Source organism: Giraffa tippelskirchi, chromosome 2 (assembly GCF_054371585.1).
Source record: "Giraffa tippelskirchi isolate mGirTip1 chromosome 2, T2T-mGirTip1v1.2.pri, whole genome shotgun sequence".
Lineage (NCBI taxonomy): Eukaryota > Metazoa > Chordata > Mammalia > Artiodactyla > Giraffidae > Giraffa > Giraffa tippelskirchi.
Window position 1 is genome coordinate 16874986 of NC_137276.1, and position 22919 is coordinate 16897904.

The 22919-nt window shown below is 44.8% G+C and overlaps 1 protein-coding gene across 7 annotated transcripts in view; it reads right to left on the reverse strand.

Moving 5' to 3' along the window:
• Positions 1-22919, reverse strand: part of VWA2 (von Willebrand factor A domain containing 2) — a 65902-nt gene that overhangs the window by 35429 nt on the left and 7554 nt on the right. For 4 of the 7 annotated variants that reach the window (XR_014068092.1, XM_081538051.1, XM_081538046.1 and 1 more), the window contains 5 exons: positions 22465-22526; positions 18300-18374; positions 16701-16834; positions 10619-10728; positions 656-850 (listed from right to left, as the gene is read on the reverse strand). Coding sequence is in view for 4 of the 7 variants with exons in the window: in XM_081538043.1 (XP_081394169.1) it covers positions 656-850; positions 10619-10728; positions 16701-16834; positions 18300-18374; positions 22465-22526 (576 nt within the window). In the remaining 3 variants the exon portion in view is untranslated. Of the gene's footprint in view, positions 1-655; positions 851-10618; positions 10729-16700; positions 17031-18299; positions 18375-19278; positions 19449-22464; positions 22527-22919 lie in introns of all 7 variants that reach the window. The other 3 variants (XR_014068091.1, XR_014068093.1, XM_081538055.1) reach the window with 3 other exon arrangements.

The window sequence follows — 22919 nt, forward strand, 5'->3', positions numbered from 1 at the left end:
CATCTCACTTGATACCCTCAACACCTAGATGTTCATAGAGGTCACCTCCATTTTTAGGGCTGAGAACATACCCCCCTCCTCCCACCAGGAAGGCAGATTTCAGCACCTAGAGAAACATGGTTGGAGAAGAGGGGAGCCAGACACAGATGGCTCTCAGACTCATCAGAACACTTTCTTGGATTATTTAACTTGAAACTGGGGGAAATGAGCCTTTTGTCTCCAGGATGGACCTGGGACACTGCCTGCACCCACAGTCCCAGCTTCCTGAGAAAGCAGGGCTGAGAGAACAGCAGAGACAATTGGATGGGGGACAGAAAGACTCTAAAAGGCAGCGAAATCCTTAACTCTTGCTGACCCCGAGAAACCCCTGACCCACTGGTGCAGTTACATGAGTCCCTGAATTTCCATTTCTGCCCAGATACACTGGAGTCAAGTTTCTGACACTTGAAAACAAATGTTCAGACTAAAGACAACGCAAACTCTCAGACTTCCAAAGAGTTGGAATTCCCTGTGTGCCTGCAACAATACAGCAAAGTGAGGAAAAGAGGGGTCCCTGAAGATCCAGGATGGTTTTCCCAGCTCCCCTCTCTGCCCATGGCTGTAAAGCCCACCAGGCTGACACAGAGGGCTGAACCAGCACAACCAAATCTCTTACCTCGGGAAGCGGATGCCCGCAGTGAACACAGTGACACCCCTCTGCTTGAGCTGCTTGGCGGGCAGGGCCACATGCCCTTGGGACCTCCCGTCGGTGACCATGATGAGGACCTGGGGCACAGAGGCATTTCTGCCCCCCGGGAACCCTTTGCGCAGAAGGTATTTCAGAGCAAGGCTTGTCTCTGTGCGCCCTCCTCTGAGCTCACCCAGAAGGAAAAAAAAAGAAAGAGTCAGCGATCTAGGGGTGAAGTTGGAATGAGAACCTGAGATGACAGCCATCTTCTCCCAGCAGAGGCTCAAAGGGACAATTCCCACATGATCTGTGCACTCTCTCACCATCTAAACCACACTGATGGAGCTTCCCAGGTGGCACCAGTGGTAAAGAATCCGCCGGCCAATGTAGGAGATGCAAGAGATGCGGGTTTGATCCTTGGGTTGGGAAGATCCCCCTGGAAAGGAAATGGCAACCCACTCCAGTATTCTTGCCTGGAGAATTCCACAGACAGAGGAATCTGGTAGGCTACAGTCCATGGAGTTGCAAAGAGTCAGACACAACTGAGCACACACACAGTGTAAAATGCATATATTAGGGGGGGAAAGAGAGAGAGAGAAAGTGACGAAGAAAAATGAATTTTTCCCCTGGACTTAGCACTCAGCCTGCACATGTGTTGTATTATATAACAATGTTATTCATGTATGCATTTGCTTTCGCTCCCCATGGTGGCTCCAGGGCGCGATTCTCATCATTTGTCTAACACCCACCTCATATTTCCCCATCCCTGAACCATTCCCTTCTTGTTACAGCTCAACACGTCCTTGGGAAAGCAGGTAACTGAGCTTGGTAAGGATTTCTGAGCATGAATGGCGGGGCTTTGATGCAAGGGTCATTTTCAAGATCAAGCCTCTGTGTCTCACTTCCAGGTTCAGAGTTGGGCGTTGGGAGGCTGAACTGTTTGACTACTTTTAGAGCAGAGCAGGTGACTATGGTCCCATCTTATCAGGAGGCTAAGATTCTCCATTCCTCACAGCCCAGTTTTGGAGACTGTCGGCTGAGCTTGGAATCCCAGCACAGAATCCCTACTAAATCTCACCATAGGAGACTCATGCCCACATCTACAGAGGGTGGACTGCCAGCTCTGGGTGTCACCTAAGCAGAAAATAATGACTTACTGCAATAGATTTTGGGCAAAGCCTTTCAGTGGATGGTAATAGATGAGGAATCCCCTGCTCAGAGACCAGTAACACTAACTGCTAATATTTACTGTCCACCTACCATGTGCCAAGCACCACCAAGCGTGTGTATAAAGGTGCTTGGCTTATGTAATTCTCACCATAGCTCTGAGACAGGAGAGTTCAGAGAAGGGCCTTAGCTAAAGTGACACAGTTCATGGGTGGTGGAGGCAGGACTTGAACCCAGAACTTCCAGAGTCCAGGCTCTTACTGTCGCGTTATACAACCTGCCTCTCCCCAGCTAGTAGAGGTCAGAACGGCAGTTTAAACACTCAGGCTGATTCCAAAGCCAATGGTCATTCTTTTGAAGGGGCTGGCAAATTAAAGCCTCAGGGCAAATGGGCACAGAAAACGGGTGCCCACTCATTTATGTACTGTCTACACAGACCACGCGGCCAGCAGAGCATTAAAATATTTACTGTATGGCTCTCTGATGCAAAGGTTTGCTGACCCCGACTCTACGACTGTCCAAACGGTCACAAACCACTTCTCACTGAAAGCCAGGAGCTCCCCTGGTGGTGATTCCCACAAGCCTCTGACTGTGACCCTGTAGCCTTACTTTCTCAGCCAGCCTCAGCTTTCTCTCCTGAAAATATGCCCTTCCTCTCTCACCCACCGGACCACCCCTTCTTTTCCTACGGGTTCAGTGCTTTAGGATCAGAAAAAAAGCACTTGTTCGCCAAAAATCCATTCGCATTTCTCATCCAGGTCTGCCTTCAGCCCCTCCAGTGTCACACTTCGTTTTTCCTTTTCAACCAGATTTTCGGAGTGGGTCTGGGCCCCCTCTTCAGAGTCACCAGCCTGTGGCCAGAGAGAAATTAAATTTCAAGGACAGGAGGGCCCAGGTTACTACGCCATTGTCCTTTGGGGTGTCCACCCTCCACATTGCTCAGCACACAAATGCTCGTGCCAACCACCCTCTCCACCTCTGCACCTGACCTGCTGACTCCAGCCGACCAAGCTCAGGTGAGATTCCTAATGGCTTCTGACCCCCAGGAAGTGCGGAGAAACCCTGCTGCCTCCACTTTCCTTATTTCTTGGAGCGTTCCTCACTGAGTCTGTTCTCAGCTCAGTGTCTAGCTCCAGACCTAGAGGGCTGAGGCCAGAATCTAATGTTTTTCTAATTTCTCTCCAATAGGACTAAACTAGGTAGAAAGTGAAGGTTCACAGATGGACTGCTGTTTATGAGAGCAACGCACGGACTGATCAAGAACAAGGACACAGATACTAAGTCCTGTGGTATACTGACCAGCTAAACTCGGCAAAGTTACTTAGCCTGAGGCTCCTGTTAAACTTGCTAAAGTAGGGAAAGTAACAGTACTGTTTGAGGGTTAAATGCCTCCTGGTACCTAGTAAGCACTCCATCAATGGTCATTATAATGACCACCTAGCAGTCTATTCCAAGAAGTTTACCTTTTGAGTTCATCTCAAATTCTAGGGAGCATGAAAGTCCCTCAGGCAACTTAATAATGTGGATTCTCAGATTCCATTCTCCCAGAGTCCAAACTGGTGGATGTGCAACCAGGCCTGAGAATCTGTATTTTAAACTCGCCTCCCCTCCCCTACCCTCCGTGATTCTGATGCAGGTAGTGCATGGAACAGACTTCGAAAAATAATTCATAAGAACACTCACTGCAGGCACAGGGATGTTGATCACAGGAGTTTTTGTTGTTGTTGCTTTTGGCAGTGGGTAAAAATCCTGGAATCAAGCTAAATGTGTTCTTTTAGGGCAGTAGTTCTCAACCTTTTTGGCACCAAGGACCAGTTTCATGGAAGACAATTTTTCCATGGACTGAGGCTGGGGGGTGGGGGTGGGGTGGCGCAGATGGTTTCACGATGATTCTCATAAGGAGAACACAACCTAGAACTCACATATGCAGTTCACAGTAGGGCTCACTCTCCTGTGAGACTCTCATACAGCTGCTTATCTGACAGGAGGTGGGGCTCAGGTGGTAATACAAGTGATGGGGAGTGGCTGTAACTACAGATGAAGCTTGACTGTTGCTCACCTCCTGCTGTGTGGTCCAGTTCCTAACAGGCTATGGACCAGTACTTATCCATGGCCCAGGGGTTGGGTAGCGACTGATTTACTACATTATAATAGCCAAATTCACTGGTTTATTATATTACCATTAAAAGGGCTCAACATGGGAAATAATGCAATTTTATGAAAAAATACACACCAAATAATATTAAGTAAAAAAAAGTTTTATAATTTTAACTATTTTTAAAACTATGTTTAAATGTTAATGTAGCTTGAAATAAGCCACAGCTGCTATAAAAGGCTTTGTGCTAAAGTAATGTGGTGAGTGCTATTTCTGTAGAGCTATTTAAATACACTATAATGCTAATAAAGCTACAGATGGGGTCAAAAAAAATTCAATCACAGGAAACTTAGAGTTGTGTAATTATGAAATTAATCAGATGATGGAACAGACTTGCACAGTCCCCCTGGCCAGAGTTCTAAGCATTCGGACGCCAATTTCTGGCTGTGTTTTTTCTGATTTTAGGTTATCACGAGGTACAACACTGGAAGGTTTGCTTGTAATATTTCCCAAAGTTATCACAAAATAGCAATAAGGTGATCGTCACAGTGGTTTCTTAGCCATTTCAAGGCACGCTTTTAGAGGACTGCCTTGGTCTGGAAAGGCAAGTGTTCTGGGTTTGGGGCAGAGCTGTGTTCATCAGTCCAGAATTTCAAACTCCACTGAAGAAAAAGGGTAAAGTGCCCTGGGGAGGTCATTACTCCCAGTCAGCCAACATTCTTCTGTTCTGATTAATAAGAGTGTCTCAACATTCAGTGTCCTCAGTGACCCTGCAACCATCGCCAAAAATCCAGTTACTGCCTTCTGTCCTGGTTTGTTGTCCTTCAGTTGTCCTGGGATACAGAAGTGCTAACTGTTCACATCCCCAAAGAGTTGACCTTGTTCAGACAGGTAAAGAGGCATCTTTCTCCACCCATGTCTTCATCTGGCACATTCTCAATGTGTCTCTGCACGTCATGGATCATGAATGACAGCCCTTAGGTATGACTTTCAACACAGCTAACAAGAGGCTCAACTAAGTGTTTAGGAGGCAGAGGCTGAGGAGAGGGCAGGGAGAGGTGAGAAAGGACAGTTCCATGGGGCCTATTGGATGAGCAGTGTAATCCTGTGGTCCTGGCCAAGTCGCCTGCTCCTTCTCAACCTCAATATCCTCCTCCATAAAATAAGGGGCTGGGAGAGGTACAGAGTGACCTCTATAAAGTGCCTTTTGGTACCAGTCACTGCAACTGGCATAATTTTTCACATGAGAGCAGGGCTGAGTCATTTGAGTCCAAGTCCATCAACAACAACAACAAAAACCTCTGAAACGTACTAAAAAAGATATTCTACATCCAAAGACAAAGAAGAAGCCATAGCGAGATGGTAGGAAAAGTGCAATCATGATAAAATCAAATCCCATACCCACTGGGTGAGCAACCCACAAACTGAAAAATAATTCTACTACAGAGGCTCTCCCATTGGAGTGAAAGTTCTGAGCTGCATGTCAGGCTCCCCAGCCTGGGGGTTTGGCATCAGGAGGAGGAGCCTCAAGAGTATCTGGCTTTGAAGGCCAGCAGCATTTAATTGCAGACTGCCACAGAACTGGGGGAAACAGAAACTCCACTCTTGGAGGGTGCACACAAGGTTTCATACCAGACCCCAGGGACAAAATCTGTTACCTAAGAGCCTGGGCCAGACCTACCTGATGGTACTGGAGGGTCTCCAGCAGAGGCAGGGGTAATTACTTTAAACATAAATAGATTAGATGCTCCAACCATGAGACATAAACAGGCTGAATGGATACAAAACCAAGGCCTATATGTATGCTGTCTACAAGAGACCCACTTCAGATCTAGGGATACATACAGACTGAAAGTCAGGGATGAAAAAAAGTATTTCATGCAAATGGAAATCAAAAGAAAGCTACAGTAGCAATACTCATATCAGACAAAATGGACTTTAAAATAAAGACCACTGTAAGAGACACAGAAGGACACTACATAATAATCAAGGGATCAACCCAAGAAGATATAGGAATTGTAAATATATATGCACCCAACACAGGAACACCTCAATATATAATACTAACACCTATAAAAGGAGAAATTGACAGTGACAAAAATAATGGGAGACTTTAATACTCCACTTTCATCAATGGACATCACATCATCCAGACAGAAAATCAATAAGGAAACACAGGCCTTAAATGACACATTAGGTCAAATGGACTTAATTGATACTTATAGAGCATTACATCCAAAAGCAGCAGAATACACATTATTTTCAACTGCATATGGAATATTCTCCAGGATTGATCACATGCTGGGCCACAAAATAAGCCTTGGTAAATTTTCTTAAATCATATCAAGCATCTTTTCCATCCACAATGCTATGAAATTAGAAATCAACCACAAGGAAAAAAAACTGTAAAAAAAACATAAACACATGGAGGCTAAACAATATGCTATCAAACAAAAAATGGATCCCTAAAAAAATAAAAGAGTAAATCAAAAAATACCCAGAGACAAATGAAAGTATGATGATCTAAAACCTATGTGACACAGCAAAAGCAGTTCTAAGAAAGAAGTTTATAGCAATATAATCTTACCTCAGGAAACAAGAAAAATCCCAAATAAATAACCTAAACTTACACCTAAAGCAACTAGAGAGAAAAGAACTAACAAAACCCAAAGTTAGTAGAGGGAAAGAAATCATAAAGATGAGAGAAGAAATAAATGAAATTGAGACAAAGATAACAATAGAAAAGACCAATGAAACTAAAAGTTGTTTCTTTGAAAAGAAAATTGATAAACATTTAGCCAGACTCATCAAGAAAAAAAAAAGGAGAGTGGCTCAAATCAATAAAATTAGAAATGAAAAAAGGAGAAGTTACAGCTGATGTCACAGAAACACAAAGGCTTGTAAGAGACATATACAAGCAGCTACATGCCAATAAAATGGACAATCTAAAAGAAATGGACACATTCTTAGAAAGATCTCCCAAGACTGAGCCATAAAGAAATAGAAAATATGAACAGACAAATAACAAGTAGTGAAATTGAAACTAGGGTTTAAAAACTCCCAACAAACAAAAGTCCAGGACCAGACGACTCCACAGGTGAATGCTATCAAACATTTAGAGAAGAGTTAACACCTATCTTTCTGAAACTTGGCCAAAAAAAATTTCAGAGGAAGGAACACTCCCAAACTCATTCTATGAGGCCACTATTCAGCTGATACCAAAACCAGACAAAGATACCACAAAAAAAGAAAATTACAGGCCAATATCACTGATGAACATAGGCACCAAAATCCTCCACAAAATACCAGCAAACTGAATCCAGCAATAATTAAAAGGATCATATACCATGATCACGGAGAAGGCAACGGCAACCCACTCCAGTACTTTTGCCTGGAGAATCCCATGGACGGAGGAGCCTGGTGGGCTGCAGTCCATGGGGTCGCAAAGAGTCGGACACAACTGAGCGACCTCACTTTCACTTTTCACTTTCATGCATTGAAGAAGGAAATGGCAACCCACTCCAGTGTTCTTGCCTGGAGAATCCCAGGGATGGTGGAGCCTGGTAGGCTGCCATCTATGGGGTGGCACAGACTCGGACATGACTGATGCGACTTAGCAGCAGCAGCAGCATACCATGATCAAGTGGGATTTATTGCAGGGATGCAAGGATTTTCAGTATTCTCAAATCAGTGTGATGCACCACTTAACAAATTGAAAAATAAAAACCATATTATCTCAATAGGTGTAGAAAAAGTTTTTGACAAAATTTAACACCCACTTATGATGAAAACTCTCCAGAAAGTGGGCATAGAGGAGACTTACCTCAACATAATAAAGGCTGTATATGACAAACTTACAGCCAACATCATATTCAATGGTAAAAAACTGAAAGCATTTCCCCTAAGGTCAGGGACAAGACAAGGATGTCCACTTTCACCACTTTTATTCAACATAGTTTTGGAAGTTCTAGCCATGGCAATCAGAGAAGAAAAAGAAATAAAAGGAATCCAAATTGGAAAAGAAGAATAAAACTGTCACTGTTTGCAGATGATATGATATTTTACGTAGAAAATTCTAAAGATGCTACCAGAAAACTACTAGAACTCATCAATGAATTTGTAAAGTTGCAGAATTAATACACAGAAACCTGTTGCATTTCTATACACTAACAATGACAGATGAGAAACAGAAATTAAAGAAACAATCCCATTTACCATCACATCAAAATTAATAAAATACTTAGAGACAAATCTACCTAATGAGGCAAAAAAACTTGGACTCTGTAAACTATAAGACACTGATGAAAAAAAAAAAAAAAGGACACAAATAGATAGAAAGATATAACACGTCCTTGGATTGGAAGAATCAATAGGATCAATATTAATCAAGAACCAATATAATCAAAATGACTCTATTACCCAAGGTAATCTACCTATTCAATGCAATTCAAATTCAAATTCAATGCAATTCAAATTACTGATGGCATTTTTCACATAACTAGAACAACAACAACAAAATATGTATGGAGATACAAAAGACCCCAAACAGCCAAAACCGTCTTGAGAAAGAAAAATGAAACTAGAGGAGTCAGGCTCCCTGACTTCAGACTATACTACAAAGCTACAGTAATCAAAAGAGTATGGTACTGGCACAAAAGCAGAAATACAGATCAATGGTACAGAATAGAAAGGCCAGAAATAAAACTATGGTCAATTTATCTGTGACAAGGGAGGCAAGACTATACAATGGAGAAGATACAGTCTTTTCAATAAATGGTGCTGAGAAAACTGGACAGCTACATGTAAAAGAAATTACATGTACATGAAGCTACATGAAAATTTTATGAAAACTTTCTAATTTCATGAAAGCTACATGAAATTAGAACATTCTCTAACACTGTACACAAAAATAAACTCAAAATGGATTAAAGACCTAAATGTAACACTGAATACTATAAAACTCTTAGAGGAAAACATAGGCAGAACACTCTTTGGTATAAATCTCAGCAATATCTTTTATGACCCACATAAAATAAATACAAACAAATGGGACCTAATTAAACTCAAAAGCTTTTCCATAGCAAAGGAAACCATAAAGAAAATGAAAAGACAGCTCATAGAATGGGAGCAAATATTTGCAAACAATGCAACAAACAAGGCGTTAATTGCCAAAATTTACAAAAAGCTCATGCAGCTCAAAGTCAAAAAAACCAAACAATCCAATATAAAAAATGGGATAAGACCTAAAGGGGCATTTCTCTGAAGAAATTTAAAATATATAATAACAAAGTATTTAAAATATATAATCAACAAAGACCTACTGTATAGCACAGGCAACTCTGCTCAATATTCTATAATAACCTAAATGAGAACAAAATCTGAAAAAGAATAGATATATGCATAACTGAATCCCTTTGTTGTATACCTGAAACTAACATGACATCGCAAATCAACTATAGTCCAATATAAAATAAATTTTAAAATAAGAGTCACTGGAGGTATCTGAGACCTGTAGGATCCCTGGAGGTCTTTCTGTTCCCAGTGTGGGGGTTCTGGCTTATTGAGAGCACTGGGGACTTACAGGCCTGAGGCTGACGAACGGAACTCAGAGCTCAGAGCCTTTGCAAGTGGAGGTGACAGGTGTACCTGGGTGGGACTATGGACTTGAACAAGATTTCAGTAGACAGTAGGCCAAGGGCAGCAGAGACCAAAAAAGATTCAGAGATCAAAGTAGCAAGTGGCCAATAAAGGCATTCTTCTGTGAGGGATTATGAAGAACATTGAATATGTGTATGCATATACATGTGTGTGTGTATAACACGTTTATATCCATATAGCCATATATGTATAATACACATACATAAAAATATACATAAAATATATACATATATGTATGTACATATACACACAGCAGCTGACTTGTAATGTGACTAAAATCATGACCCACCTCGTGTGTGTGTGTGCTAAGTCACTTCAGTCACGTCCAACTCTTTGCAACCCTATGGGCTGTAGCCCACCAGGCTCCTCTGTCCAGGGCATTCTCCAAGCAAGAATACTGGAGTGGGTTTCCATGCTTTCCTCCAGGGTATCTTCCCAACCCAGGGATCGAACCTGCATCTCTTATGTCTCCTGCATAATAGGCGGGTTCTTTACCACTGGCACCACCTGGGAAGCCCATGACCCACTACATATATATATTTATAGGATGTGTATGAGCACATGAAGAGCAAGTCATCATTCTTACAGTGCTTTCAGTAACAGAGGAGTGCTAACTCTTTTAAGGTCACAAAAATAAGGCTCCAAGAAGTGTGGTGAGTCATCCTGGCTGGGTGGTCACCAGGGAGAGAACCAGGAGAAGGACCCAGGATTCTTCCCACCACCTCAGGCTCTTAATCTGTCCCCACCCTCACTAGACCTTTCCCCCAGCAGACAACCACACACAACAGAAGCAAATACTTCTCCTTTTTTTTTTTCTTAACTTGCATTTAAGTTCCCACCTTGGACATTATGTAATAAGAGGAAGCTTTGAGCAAGGAATTCTTATTACCCACTGTGTGCCCCTGGGCTTCTGGAAGCCGGGCCACAGCTCTCTCTCTCTCTGTGTGGTCAAGAGCAGGCACAACCCTTCCAGGGCAATTCTGAGAGCAGCTAGCATTGCTCTAACCGTGGCAGTAAATGATTGTACTTACTTGAAAACCATCCTCTTGATTTCTGCCTTCACTTCCTGTTGGGTTGAAAACGCATCCAAGGGGAATTCCAGACGAGGGGCAGAACTGAACTGGACGGCTCCCACCCTGACCTGCAGTGGGAGACAGAGGGCCCAGGGGCTGAGAGTGGGGTCAAGTCACAAACATCCCTGAGAGAAGGGACGAGAAAGGCTAACGACCCCGCCTCCTGCCCACTCGCAAATACCAGTGCTGGTATTTCTGTGATCTCCCTGAAAAAAAATTCCAAAGACGGGGAGGAGAATTTGGAAGGAGATGGTCAAACATGCCTATGCTCTTCACTGACCTCCACCAATTCGACCCTCATTTCGACAACTCTCTGGGTGGAGTTGTGAGCATTTCAGGGTCTCTGCTCACACTATCTCCAGGTGTAGGCACTCTTTTAAGCCTTCTCAATACATTTCATTTAATCCACAGAGGTGCTATTCATACCCATAATTACTGCCAGAGAAACTAACATAGAGGATACAGACCTGGCCCAGGGCTAGAAAGAAAGGAACACGGCCACTGGACTTGGGGCCTGTGACCTTCACAAAGCCTGTTACATAGACTGTCTCCTCAGCAGCCAGCACAGGCTTCCAGCAAAACGCCCAACCAGAAGTTAATCACAGCCACCATCAACTGGTGGCCCATCACTAACCACAGCCACCACACACCTATTCTTGCTTGAGGAGGGGGCACCCTTCCAGGCCTCCTCCTGCTAAACTAGGGGAAGACCAGATCTCCAAGCCAGAGTAAGACTGGGGGCCAAGCAAGCAACTACCCAATGTGAGACAAGCACTACTGGAGCTGAAGTTCCTCTGTAGCAGAGGAAGCGAGAGCCACTGGCGATTCCCGATTCTGCATCCTCAGAAGGCCACAGGAGAAAATCCAATGTCATTCTCTGGACTCTTTTAAGATTAGCGTGTCAAGCAGAGAAGGGTTTAAACATCTAAGTTTCCTCTTGAGGGCCTAACCCCTGCACCTAGTAGCTGGCTCTCTCAAGTCCTGGAGAAACTACATTCTCAGTTACTTGTCTCACAACGAATTCTATTTCTGGCCAAGACTGCAGATGGGTCAAGTGATTCATATTTAAACAACAATGCTGACTTTTTCTTGCTATGTGAATTCCTTCACTGCTGATCCCTTCGTGGGCCTGGTGCTTGGGAGCCGATCAAAGCCCTTGGCCAGCTGCATCTGCTTGCAGGGAGCACAGCTCATCAACTTTCCTCCCACCAGAAGTTCTGAGGAGGAGCTGCCAGGCATCTTAAGCAGGAAGAAATACAAGTCTTGGATGGGCATGTGGGATGGACATGGGAAAGCAGGGAAAGCACAGTAGTAGAGAACCTCAGGAAGGAGTTTCTGAGAAGTGACCCTTTTTCTCTTGAATTTAGTGCGTGATAAAGGGGGCATCCCAAACCATTGGGAAAAGATGGTGCAGTCAGTAAGATATATTGGGGCAACAGGACAGCCATCTGCAAAAGAATAGAGGAAAGCTTGCAAATGGATTCACGAGTTGTGTGAAAAGTGTAACCATAAACATTCTAGAAGAAAACTTGGGAGAATTCCTCTGTAATTGCAAAGTAACAAAGACATCACTATGACTTGCAATCCATAAGTTGTAAAGGAAAAAAATGATAAATCTGACTCTATGAAGAAAACTTCTACAGGGCAAAAAAATGTCATAATGCAACCAAAAAATGAAGACAAATGAAAAGTTATTTGCTACTCACGTCAGAGACAAAAAGTTATCTTCACCAATACATAAAGAGTGTCTAGGAACTGATATGTGAAAGATCAACAATCAGAAAAATAGGCCAAGGATATGAACAGAGCTCATAGAAGAGGAAATACAGACACAAGTGAGCAACTAACACACACATACTGGTTAACTAAACCTTGGTAAATTCTCACGATGGAACATTAATCAGCTATAAAAATGCATGCTCGTGCATGCTAACTCAGTTGTGTCCAACTCTTTGCAACTCTTCTGTCCACCAGGCTCCTCTGTCCATGGGATTTCCCAGGCAAGAATACTGGAGTGGGTTGCTATTTCCTCCTCCAGGGGATCTTTCCTACCCAGGGATCAAACCCACATCTCCTGCATCAATAGGCAGATTCTTTACCACCGAGCCACCTGGGAAACACATAAAAATGATGTATGCCTATATCACCTATCTACCTAGATAGGAAAGACTTTCAAGATAATGTGAGGAGAAAGAAGTGAGAGATAAAACTGTATAGCATGCTACCTTTGTGTAAAAATGGCAAAAATTAGAATATATATTCATAGTGCTTCTATCAGCATGAAGCAATTCTGTACGGATGCTCAAGACAGCAGGGGTGGGGGTAGGGAGGACTGGGCAAATAGAAAATAGGTGACTGGGAGGGATACTTTTCATTGAATGTCTTTGTTTTGAACCATGTGAATGAATTGGTTAAAAAAAAAAAAAGACTCCGTTGAGACCAACAGCTGGGTGTATTTACTTAAACAGCAAGGAACCAACTTCAAAACAAGATAGAAACAGCTTGAGTCAGTAGTCAAGGCATTTAATTTAATTGGCGGTTTGGGAGCAAAATAGCTACCTTTTATCTTCAGTTTACTGTATGCTCAGAAGCAAGCCCGCCCCGATTTCTCACCACACTGTAATCACTGCTGCAGTCATTATATTAGAGCCAGGAAGTGAACTTCTCAGCACAGTGTTGAGAGGAGACTTCAAACACCTTAAATCCATCTCAAAACAGAGCCTCCATAAAAAGCTTTAATTGATAGCTACTTGAAAATTTCTTCCCATAAAGTAAGATAAAGTGCAAGTCAAATTCCTTGTATTCAATACATGGAGATAACAAGACATGCCATGCCGTGCTAAGTCGCTTCAGTTGTATCCGATTCTCTGTGGCCCCACGGACTGTAGCCCACCAGGTTCCTCTGTCCATGGGATTCTTCAAGCAAGAATTCTGGAGTGGGCTGCCATGCTTTCCTCCAGGGGATATTCCTGACCCCAGGATCAAACCTGTGTCTCTCAAGTCTCCTGCATTGGCAGGCAGGTTCTTTACCACTAGTGCCACATGGGAAGCCCAATAACAAGATGATGACACCGAAAATGCAGCTGCAAACACAACAAACCTGAAGCCACAGGTCAGACTGAAGCATCTGAAATCACCCTAATGCAAAAATCTTTCTTCAACTAGCAATTCCAACAAGTCTGAGCAGCTTGGAGGTGGAGGCGCTCATTTGCGTGCGAAAAAGACACCACCAACTCCTTAGCTCAACAAGTCTTGCTATGAGAAAGTTTTCTCATGTCAAACCCAAATACAGCTCCCTCAACACCCAGACTCTGTCCTGTTAATAAAACAGAGCCACTGGGCACCTTCTTTCCAGTGAAAGTGACAGTCAGTTTCCCTCATATGAAAATGTCCAGGCCTCTCACTAACCTGTCTCCTTGTTGTGGGCCCTGTCTGGTTCCCCAGTATTTAACCTTCCCCGGTGGCTCAGTGGTAAAAAATCTGCCTGCAATGCAGGAAACGTAGGTTTGATCCCTGGGTCAGGAAGCTCCCCTGGAGAAGGGAACAGCAACACACTCCAGTATTCTTGCCTGGGAAATCTCATGGAGAGAGGAGCCTGGCGGGCTACAATAAATGGGGTTGCAAAGAGCGACGTTACTTAGCGACTTCACTACCACCTTAAAAATGCCGTATTCTAGAAGTGGTTTGGCAACATTAAATTCCTTGAATTCTGGGCACCTGTGGGTTGGGAGAGTTGCTCCCAGCAGTGCCACCCATACTGTTTTTTTGGTCACAGTTTTCCTTACACTCTTTGAGGATGCTGAATTCCATTAGCACCCACCACTTCTATGTACAGAGACACACACACAGCCGCCCCACCATGTCACCAGCTGTTCACGGCCTATGTGACTGTGAGAACAGAATGAGAAGTCCTGGGCTGAGGCTCAAGAGCCCCCAGTTCTTCCATGCTGAGAGCTCTCTTCTAAGATTGCTGTGTGACCCTAGGTAGTCACTTAGCCGCTCTGAGCCTGTATCCTCATCTATAAAACATACTTTAATAATCTGTGAAGTTCTTCTCTTCCAACTTGTCATCTACTGGGATCTCCAGACCACCCATTTCAGGACATACTACATCCATTTCAAGGTCAACAGTGTTTGATCTTTATGGCTCTTCCTCCTTGAGAAAACTAGCAAAACTCCCCCAAGGAATCACTTCCTTTAAAAAGCAGGGCCCCTTGGGGAGGAGAGCAGAGATTCAGCAGCCTTTGGCCTTGACCCTCTGAGAGTCCACGATGCGTTGACTTTACAGTTGGAACTTCCGTCTATTGCTATCTAGACAGAAGAATGTCAGCTATAACCATGCAAGATGGCCTGAAATCCAGGGTAATGTGCTCACTCCTCACAAATGACATGTCATTTCTGGAAGAAATCTGGCTCTCATTAAAAGCCCCTTTTGCTCCTAAATCCTGGAGGTTTTTCTAGGATCAACCCAGGAATGTCATCTTGGAAAACCACTTCCTTCCTCCACCTGTAGGTGACTAGTCTCTCATTCATGTAATTACAGCTTTCCAAACTAAAATGCCCTTCTTAAATTTTTACTTATTTTTGAGTCAGTTCACATGGTTCAAAAGTATAAAGACATTTATACCGATGGGCCTCCCCGTCTGGTCAGTTCTCACTCCCTCCCTCAACGGGAAACTGTTCTTTGCCTCTTACAAACGCCCCCAGAGTTTCTTCATGCACATATAAACAAATACAAATACAGGCTCCTTCCATCTCCATTTTTCATAAAGAGTAACATATCATACATACCATCTGCACCTTACTTTTATACTCCATTTGTGTTGGTGTTTTTTCACATCAAAGAGTTTTTCTCATTCACTTTTGACAGCTGCCCTGTGTTTCATTATATGAAGATACCATAAAGGGTTTACTTACCCCTGTGAGTGGACCTTTGCGTTGCCTGAAATCTTTTACAATTACAAACAACACTGCAATGAATAACCTTGAGCGTGAATTATTCTGCACCTGTGGGAGTATCTATAGGATAAATTACTGAGTCAAAGGGTCCCAGCCTTTGTCATTTTGATGGACCCTGTTAGATTCTTCCATAATGAGGCTGCACATTCCCACCAGCATGAGAACACCAGTTTCCTACAGACTTGCCAATGAAGCATGAGACCAAACTTTGGAATTTTGGCAAACCAGTTAAATGGAAAATAGTATATCAGTCAGAGATTTGTTATTTCATTGAATGAAGCTGGGCATCTTTTCCTATGTCAGAGGGCCATCTGTGTTTCATTTTCAGGGAACTGTGTTTATTGTCCATTTTTCTGTTGAGTTGTTCCCAAATACCATTTTTTAGCAACAAAAGCCACAGCTAGCACAGTCTGCTGACATTTAAGACTTGCTACCTGGAACCAGGAAGAACAAGAAATGAAGATACTGGCTGGATTCACCAGGCAGGAGCTGCTCCCTTCAAGTGAACACAGAGGGTAGGAGCTGATTTGTATTAAGACCCTCGTCTTCAGAAATAGTTCTAGTTTTTGTCTGCAGCATGCTTTCCCTTTCCTGCAGTTCTGCAAGCACAACCTCTCTTTCTAGCAGGAAGTCCAAGTGTTCATCCCCACCCCAAGAAGGAGGATAAGCACATGACTAAGGAATGGCCAAACAAGCTCTTCCCTCTGACTTCCATGATTGGTAAAGGGATTGTCATGTGACCTACATCTGCCCAATCAGAGCCCTCCTGAGGACTTCCACCAGCTCTACAGGGAAAGAAGTCCACTTTCTTTTTCTGGGGATGACTAGCTCAAAAGACTGTATAGGGCAACTCTGCTGAGTAAGGAGAACCTGCCTGGAGAGGAAGCCAAATGAAAGCAAAATGGAGAGGAGGAGAAAAAGAGTGACTGAGGCCTGGGATTCCATCGTGCCTGGAACCAGGATTCACCCCCTTGGTCTTCCTGGTTCTACAAGCCAGTAAATGCCCTCTTCCGCTTAAAATGGGCTTTCTGTCACTTGCAGCCAGACATTCTGATACAAAGGCAATGAGACTTGCACTCACCTTCCTGGGGTTGATGTCCAGAGCATCACAGACCGTGATGGCGAAGTGCTTGGACCTTTCAAAGCTCCCTTTCCCGACACTGTGAGAGCCATCCATCAGAAACAGGACGTCCACTGCTGCCGAGCACCACATCACTAGGGGAGAGTGGGGCAACGTGGGTGACAGCCAGCTTCCCTGTGGTCTGGTCCCGAGAAGATCTTCCTCCCAGAGCAGAGTGGAGGTGGAAACAGTCTTGCAGTGGGTCAAGCTCCTCTTAGTACAGTGGGGGAAATAACACTGGAGACGATTCTGGGCCACAGGCAATGCTTCCCTGCAGTGGGGAGCATGGACCTGCCACGGGCACAACACTGATGAAAGTCTGTGTGATAATGGAAGAGTCTAGTTCCGCAACATTAACTAAGCCATCTGAGAGGAGGGGCTACTGGAGCCATGGCGGGATACCCAAGAGCCTTGGATCCTGCCCTCAGGGTTCACAATCTAGCCTGGGACACAGTCAGGCACCCTGGTACATAAGGATGCATTACCCAAGAGCCTAAGTAATCACAAGCACTGACCACATCTTTCCTATAGGCCCGGTACTCTGCTTTAAACACTTTAAATGCACTAATTTATTTAATTCTCATAACCACCTTGAGACAGATCATTATTGTTTCAGTTATACTGAGATGCCATTCAACAAGTCAACATTTGAAGTATACACTTCAGTGGCTTTTTTTTTGTTGCTCAGTTGCTCAACTGTGTCTGACTCTTTGTGACCCCATGGACTGCAGCACGCCAGGCTTCCCTGCCCTTCACTATCTCCCAGAGTTTGCTCCAACTCAAGTCCATTGAATCAATGATGCCATCCAACAGTCTCATCAATGGCTTTTGGTATATTCAAAGAGATATTCCACCATCACGGTCGATTTTAGAACATCTTTCATCTCCTCAAAAGGAAACTCTGTACCCTTTAGCTATCAGCTTCCTAGCCCCCCACCCCCACCCCTAAATAGATTTACAGTTTGTATTCCCATTGGCAAGATAAAGAGAGCAGGGTACAGGGCAATTCAGGGAACTTTCCTGAGGTCAAAGTACCAGGAAGTGGTGTAGCCAGGAGTCCAACCCAGGGTGTCAGAGTCCACACCCTGTCACCTCACCATGAAGACGAGAGAGTGGAAGTCAGAAAAGCACCAGTGAGAAGGTGCCACCCAGTAGCAACAAGCTAGGGGGATTTCACCAGAGACGGAGGGAAGGTGACCAGAGAGTCCCTGCAAGCAGGAGGGCAGGGCTTGAGCATGTGGAGCGAATGCCAAGCAGAGAGAAAGAGGAAGAAATATAGCAGCCGATGAGGCTGGTTGGGTAGACGGTGGTCATACAACAGAAGAACCTTGAAGCAAGGGCCAAGAAATTCAGCAATAGGGATCTTCCTAGGCTTTTTACCCAGGAGAGGAAAAAACCTCTCAGGTCAGGCCTCTGTTTGGGGAAAATGACTCTGGCCACAGTGTGAATAGAAGACAGGGCTGGGAAAGAAAATGTCTGAAGCCAAAAGATTTCCCTTGGGTCCATCACATAGAGGTCGAAGTGGGAGGGTTTGGAGGGTTGAGAAAAACATGGGCTTACTTTTGCTGGCGACTGAAATCTTCCCAATAACCTCCTTGCTCACGCGGACTTCCTGAAGAGGGAGGGCTGGGCGCACTAGGAGAGAAAGCAGAAGCACGCATTACAGGGCAGAAAGGGGCAGGGTCTTAGTCTCCATGTTACGTGACCAGAATGAACAGGTAACAATAGAGAAAACAGGAACGTGGAAGAGTTTAATGATATTGTATCTTAAAAATTACCAGATGGATAACATAAATAACACCCTCCCCAATTACCCCAACTTTATCAGGTATCTTTGCATTTAAATTTGGTTATCTGGAAGAGTAAAATTAAAAATATCTACCCAGGGGATAAAGAGAGCCTTGATTCTGATGAGTTTTGCCCCTGGTTAGGCATGAGAACTGGGTACCCCTCCGGGATGCAGCATCTTGCCATAAAAATTAACCTTGAACATGAACAGACAATTCACAGAAGGAAGAGAATTGCTAGAAAAGCACAAGGGAAAATTTTCAAATAGGTGACAAAATGCTTTAACTCAAACCGCAGGGTACCCCTTTAAATGTGAAATTTAGATGATCAAGGTTTAAATTTAATCATAACTGGAAAGATTACATCAGGAAAATCTTTTTCAATAGTGGCACAGTAAACTGGTACAATCTTTTTGGAAAACAATTTAGCCAAATGAATGAGGAGTCATAAAAGGGGTTAGGCTACATAGCATCACACCTGGGAATTGATCCAAAGGAAAAACAATTTTAGGGACGGGAAAATGTGCCACCAAGACATCTCCTTCAATGTTATTTGTTTCAGAGGAATGATGGTGATGACAAATACCCATAGAGATAGGACTCAGAGTAACACTGATACAATCACTCAATGCAATTAACATGAACAAGGGCTAAAAAGTTTTGGGTAGGAAGTTTGTGGATACACCTTTTTCTTCTATGTGATACCCAGTAAAACTGTAGTAATGGCATACGAGCAGTCAGTAATAATTTACAAAATAAACTCTGAGGGCAGGTAACATGCCAGGTGCTGAACAGCAAGCCAACCACGATGAAAGTCCTGAAGACAATGAGGTGCCACTTGGAGGGGTTATTTGAAAAGCCAAACATGCATGGTCACTGTGAGACAAAGCAGACGTGCAGATGCTTATGAACGTCCAGTGTCCTGTAGATAAGCACAGAAGGCAAAAAGTGAGGGTGTGCAGAACCTAGGAGCAGGCCATGCCAGGAAAGGGGCAGATGAAGGGATATGAGGCGGGGGGGGGGGAGGCTCCTGGTGAAAGAGGTAAGGAGATGGAATCAGGCTGGGACGGAGGTGGGGGTGTGGTAGGAATCACATAACATAGGGAAGTTGGGCTCAGGGGGATTTGCCACTGCCAGGACGGTGACGAGGAAGAGAACACCAAAAGATGAGGTCAGATCCTGGGAGGAGGGGTGCCTCTAGTTGGCAGCACCCGCTGGAGTTCATTAGTCAACCACCCCCACAGCTGCTCCCAGTTCTACCTTCTGCAGCTCCCCTCCACTCACTGGTCCCCAAATAACAAAGTGAACCAGTGTCTTCTTCTCCCCCAACCCTGTCTTTTGAGTTTCTGCTCTCCTGATAAGCCCTCCCCTCAGTCTCTACTCACAGAGAAGATGGTTCTAGGGCAAGATGCTAAACCAGCATTAGCTCCACAGTCAAAAGCTGTCAGACAAATACATACCTGTCATGAGGTCTAAGAGAGTCCACCACTGCCATTTTCCCAGAGGCAGAAACAAGACATAAACTACAACACAGACAGCAGAGTGAGTTAAAGAGAAAAATCCTCCACTTCCCTAAAACTTGGCAGATGTTGGGACAGAGGCAACACTTTCCCCTAAAACCCCAAAACAAAAGAACACAAAAATCACTCAGTAATTCAGCAGACTGGTCTCCCAGAAAATGGAGGCTTTCTGCATCACTGCGTTCAGATATCCTCAAGATCTTGCCAACTTAGGGGACCCTGTTGCAGCCCAACCCACAGTGAGGTGCTGCTCCCATGAGCCCTGTGTCCCCTGAAGTTCCCCAGGGGCAGAAACACCTTCACCTGTCTCCACAGAGCCCAGTCCAGCTTTCTGCACACAGTTTGGCCAAATGAATTAAAATTTCTCACCTCCTTTGACCCTGAAGTCAAAGCAGGAAAGCACCAAGCTTTCCTAAATGAGCCCATGAATCACTGACAAAAAGTCCAGGAGTTGAGGAATCCTTAAAGTCAAAGTGTCAGTAGCTCAATCATGTCCGACTCTTTATGACACCACAGACTAGCCCACCAGTCTCCTCTGTCCATGGAATTCTCCAGGCAAGAATATTGGACTGAGTTGCCATTCCCTTCTCCAGGGGATCTTCCCAACCCAGGGATTGAACCAGGGTCTCCTGCATTGCAGGCAGATTCTTTACTGTCTGGGCCACCAGGGAGGTCCCTGAGGAATCCCTAAGGTCTTTTAAAATGTTTTACCGGCCCATTCTCCAGCTGGAGACTGACCAGCCATCACCCCTGGATGGGAGATGAGAGGAGGAGCTCCGTGACCAGGGATCACTCACTACAGACGTGACTCAGCTTATATAACTGTATCATGTGCTTAGCTGTCCTGGCAGGTGCCAGGCTTCAGGTGAGACCTCCTTCCAGGGAGCAGGTACCCAGTGACATCCCATGGTGCCCCTGTGAAACTACCTCAGGACTCTGCAGACATTCCCCCTGGAACAGAGAGTCAGTGAACATGTGACTGCAGCTTCCTCTCCCAACCAAGTCAGCCTTCACCTCTGACGACTGCCTGCCTGGAGAGGGTAGGGAGACTCGGGTTTGGGTTTTCATCCCAATCCTGCTACTGAAAGCTGTGCAGCCCCAGGCAAATCACTTAGCCTCTCTGAGCCTTCCCAGTCTCATCGGTACAACCAAGAGGTGTCAGATCCAGTGCTATGTAAACTGGACAGGCTACAGAGGGTGAGCTTCCACGGTAAGTTAAAACAGAAGCTTTACTGTGCCTGGGTCCCCAGGGACCACATGTCCCCAAACATGTTTCATTTCATCCCAGTCCCTTGGTCATGAAGCTACTGTGTGACATTGATCACAAGCATGGCTTCAAGAGAGGCGATAGGCAGACTAGGCAACCATGTCCTTCTTCCAGCCTCTATCTCCCTGAGGTTCCAGAAAACAAGCAGACGGTGACAGCAGCCAACGAATAGTGAGGATACCCCTCCTCACAGAAACACAGACCAGGGAGGAACTGCAAGAGAACCTCTGAGACTGCAGGAGGACCCTGGGCTAGCCTCAGGCAGCCGGCCACCCAGCCTGCTCATTCTTACTCATCAGCCAACCCACAAAACACAATTATTCCGTTCCACCATCTCATATTTCAAAGAGTCTAGAATGTGGGAGGGCCAATGTGGGAAGTAAATAGAAAGCTGATTTGCTCCATTATCCATTCACTAATCTACTTCTTGAGCACAGATTATGTGTCAAGTCCAGTGCTAGGTACCAAGACTACACAGCCTATGTCCAGTGGAAAAGACAAACACTCAGTTTTTAAAATTCACACAGAAATAAACTCACATCTGTATTAAGTGCAACACAACAGAGAGACCCAATGGGACACGAGGTTTCAGTAGGGGCATCTGACCTGACCTGGGGATCCAGGAGAAACTGAGCTAGGTGCTGGAGGATGAGTAGGAGTTTACCAGGGTAGTCAGTGATATAGGCAGACGGGCCACCATAATTGAGAACGCCAGGGTGGGAGGCAGCAAGGGTGCTGGGCCAGCCTGGAAGGAGTGTGGGCTGCAACAAAGAGGAGGAGGGAGGGGGCTCCAGAGGGGACACCATGTGGCAAAAGGTCAGATCAGGCACGCCCTCTTAAGAGCAATGGAATATCACTTAAAAGTTTCAGGTAGGCAATGGGAATGGAGAGGGGTCCAGACATGACCAGATTTGCATTTTGAAATGTGTGAAGAAACAATGGAGGGGGACCGGGTGAATCCAGGGAGACGAGTCAGGAGGCTACTGCAGTAGTCCAAGCACCAGATGATGGGGCTTAGACTAGGCAGGTAGCCAGGAGTGGAGAAACATGGATGCACTCAAGAGACCTTTAGAAGTCAAAATCCACCAGATGTGAGGCAAATCAAACCCCTCAACACCTCACTCACCTCTCCCCACATCAAGAACACTCACCTTCAGCAAACAGGACAATGCAGATGGCTTCCAGCAACAGGAAAGAGGGCATGTTGATATGACTAGAGGGCCAGGACAAGGAAAAAAAAAGTATCAGCAATCAGCTCTGTGAGCTCCCCCAAGTCACACCCCTAAACAAAACGACAAGGACTCAGACGATCCCAGGTCACAGATGTGACCTGAGAGGCTGCTGCTCTCATGATAACTACAGTAGTCTGGAGAAGACTCAGATCCCAAAAAGCCATGGAAGACTTTACTCCAATGACTTTGATTTTAAAGGACAGCCTTAACATCTTCCCCTTCCCTGGTAGCTCAGTCGGTAAAGAATCTACCTGCAGTGCAAGAGACCTGGGCTCAATCCCTCGGTCAGGAAGAGCCCCTGGAGAAAGGACTGGCAACCCACTCCAGTATTCTTGCCTGGAGAATTCCATGGACAGAGAAAACTCACTTCAACC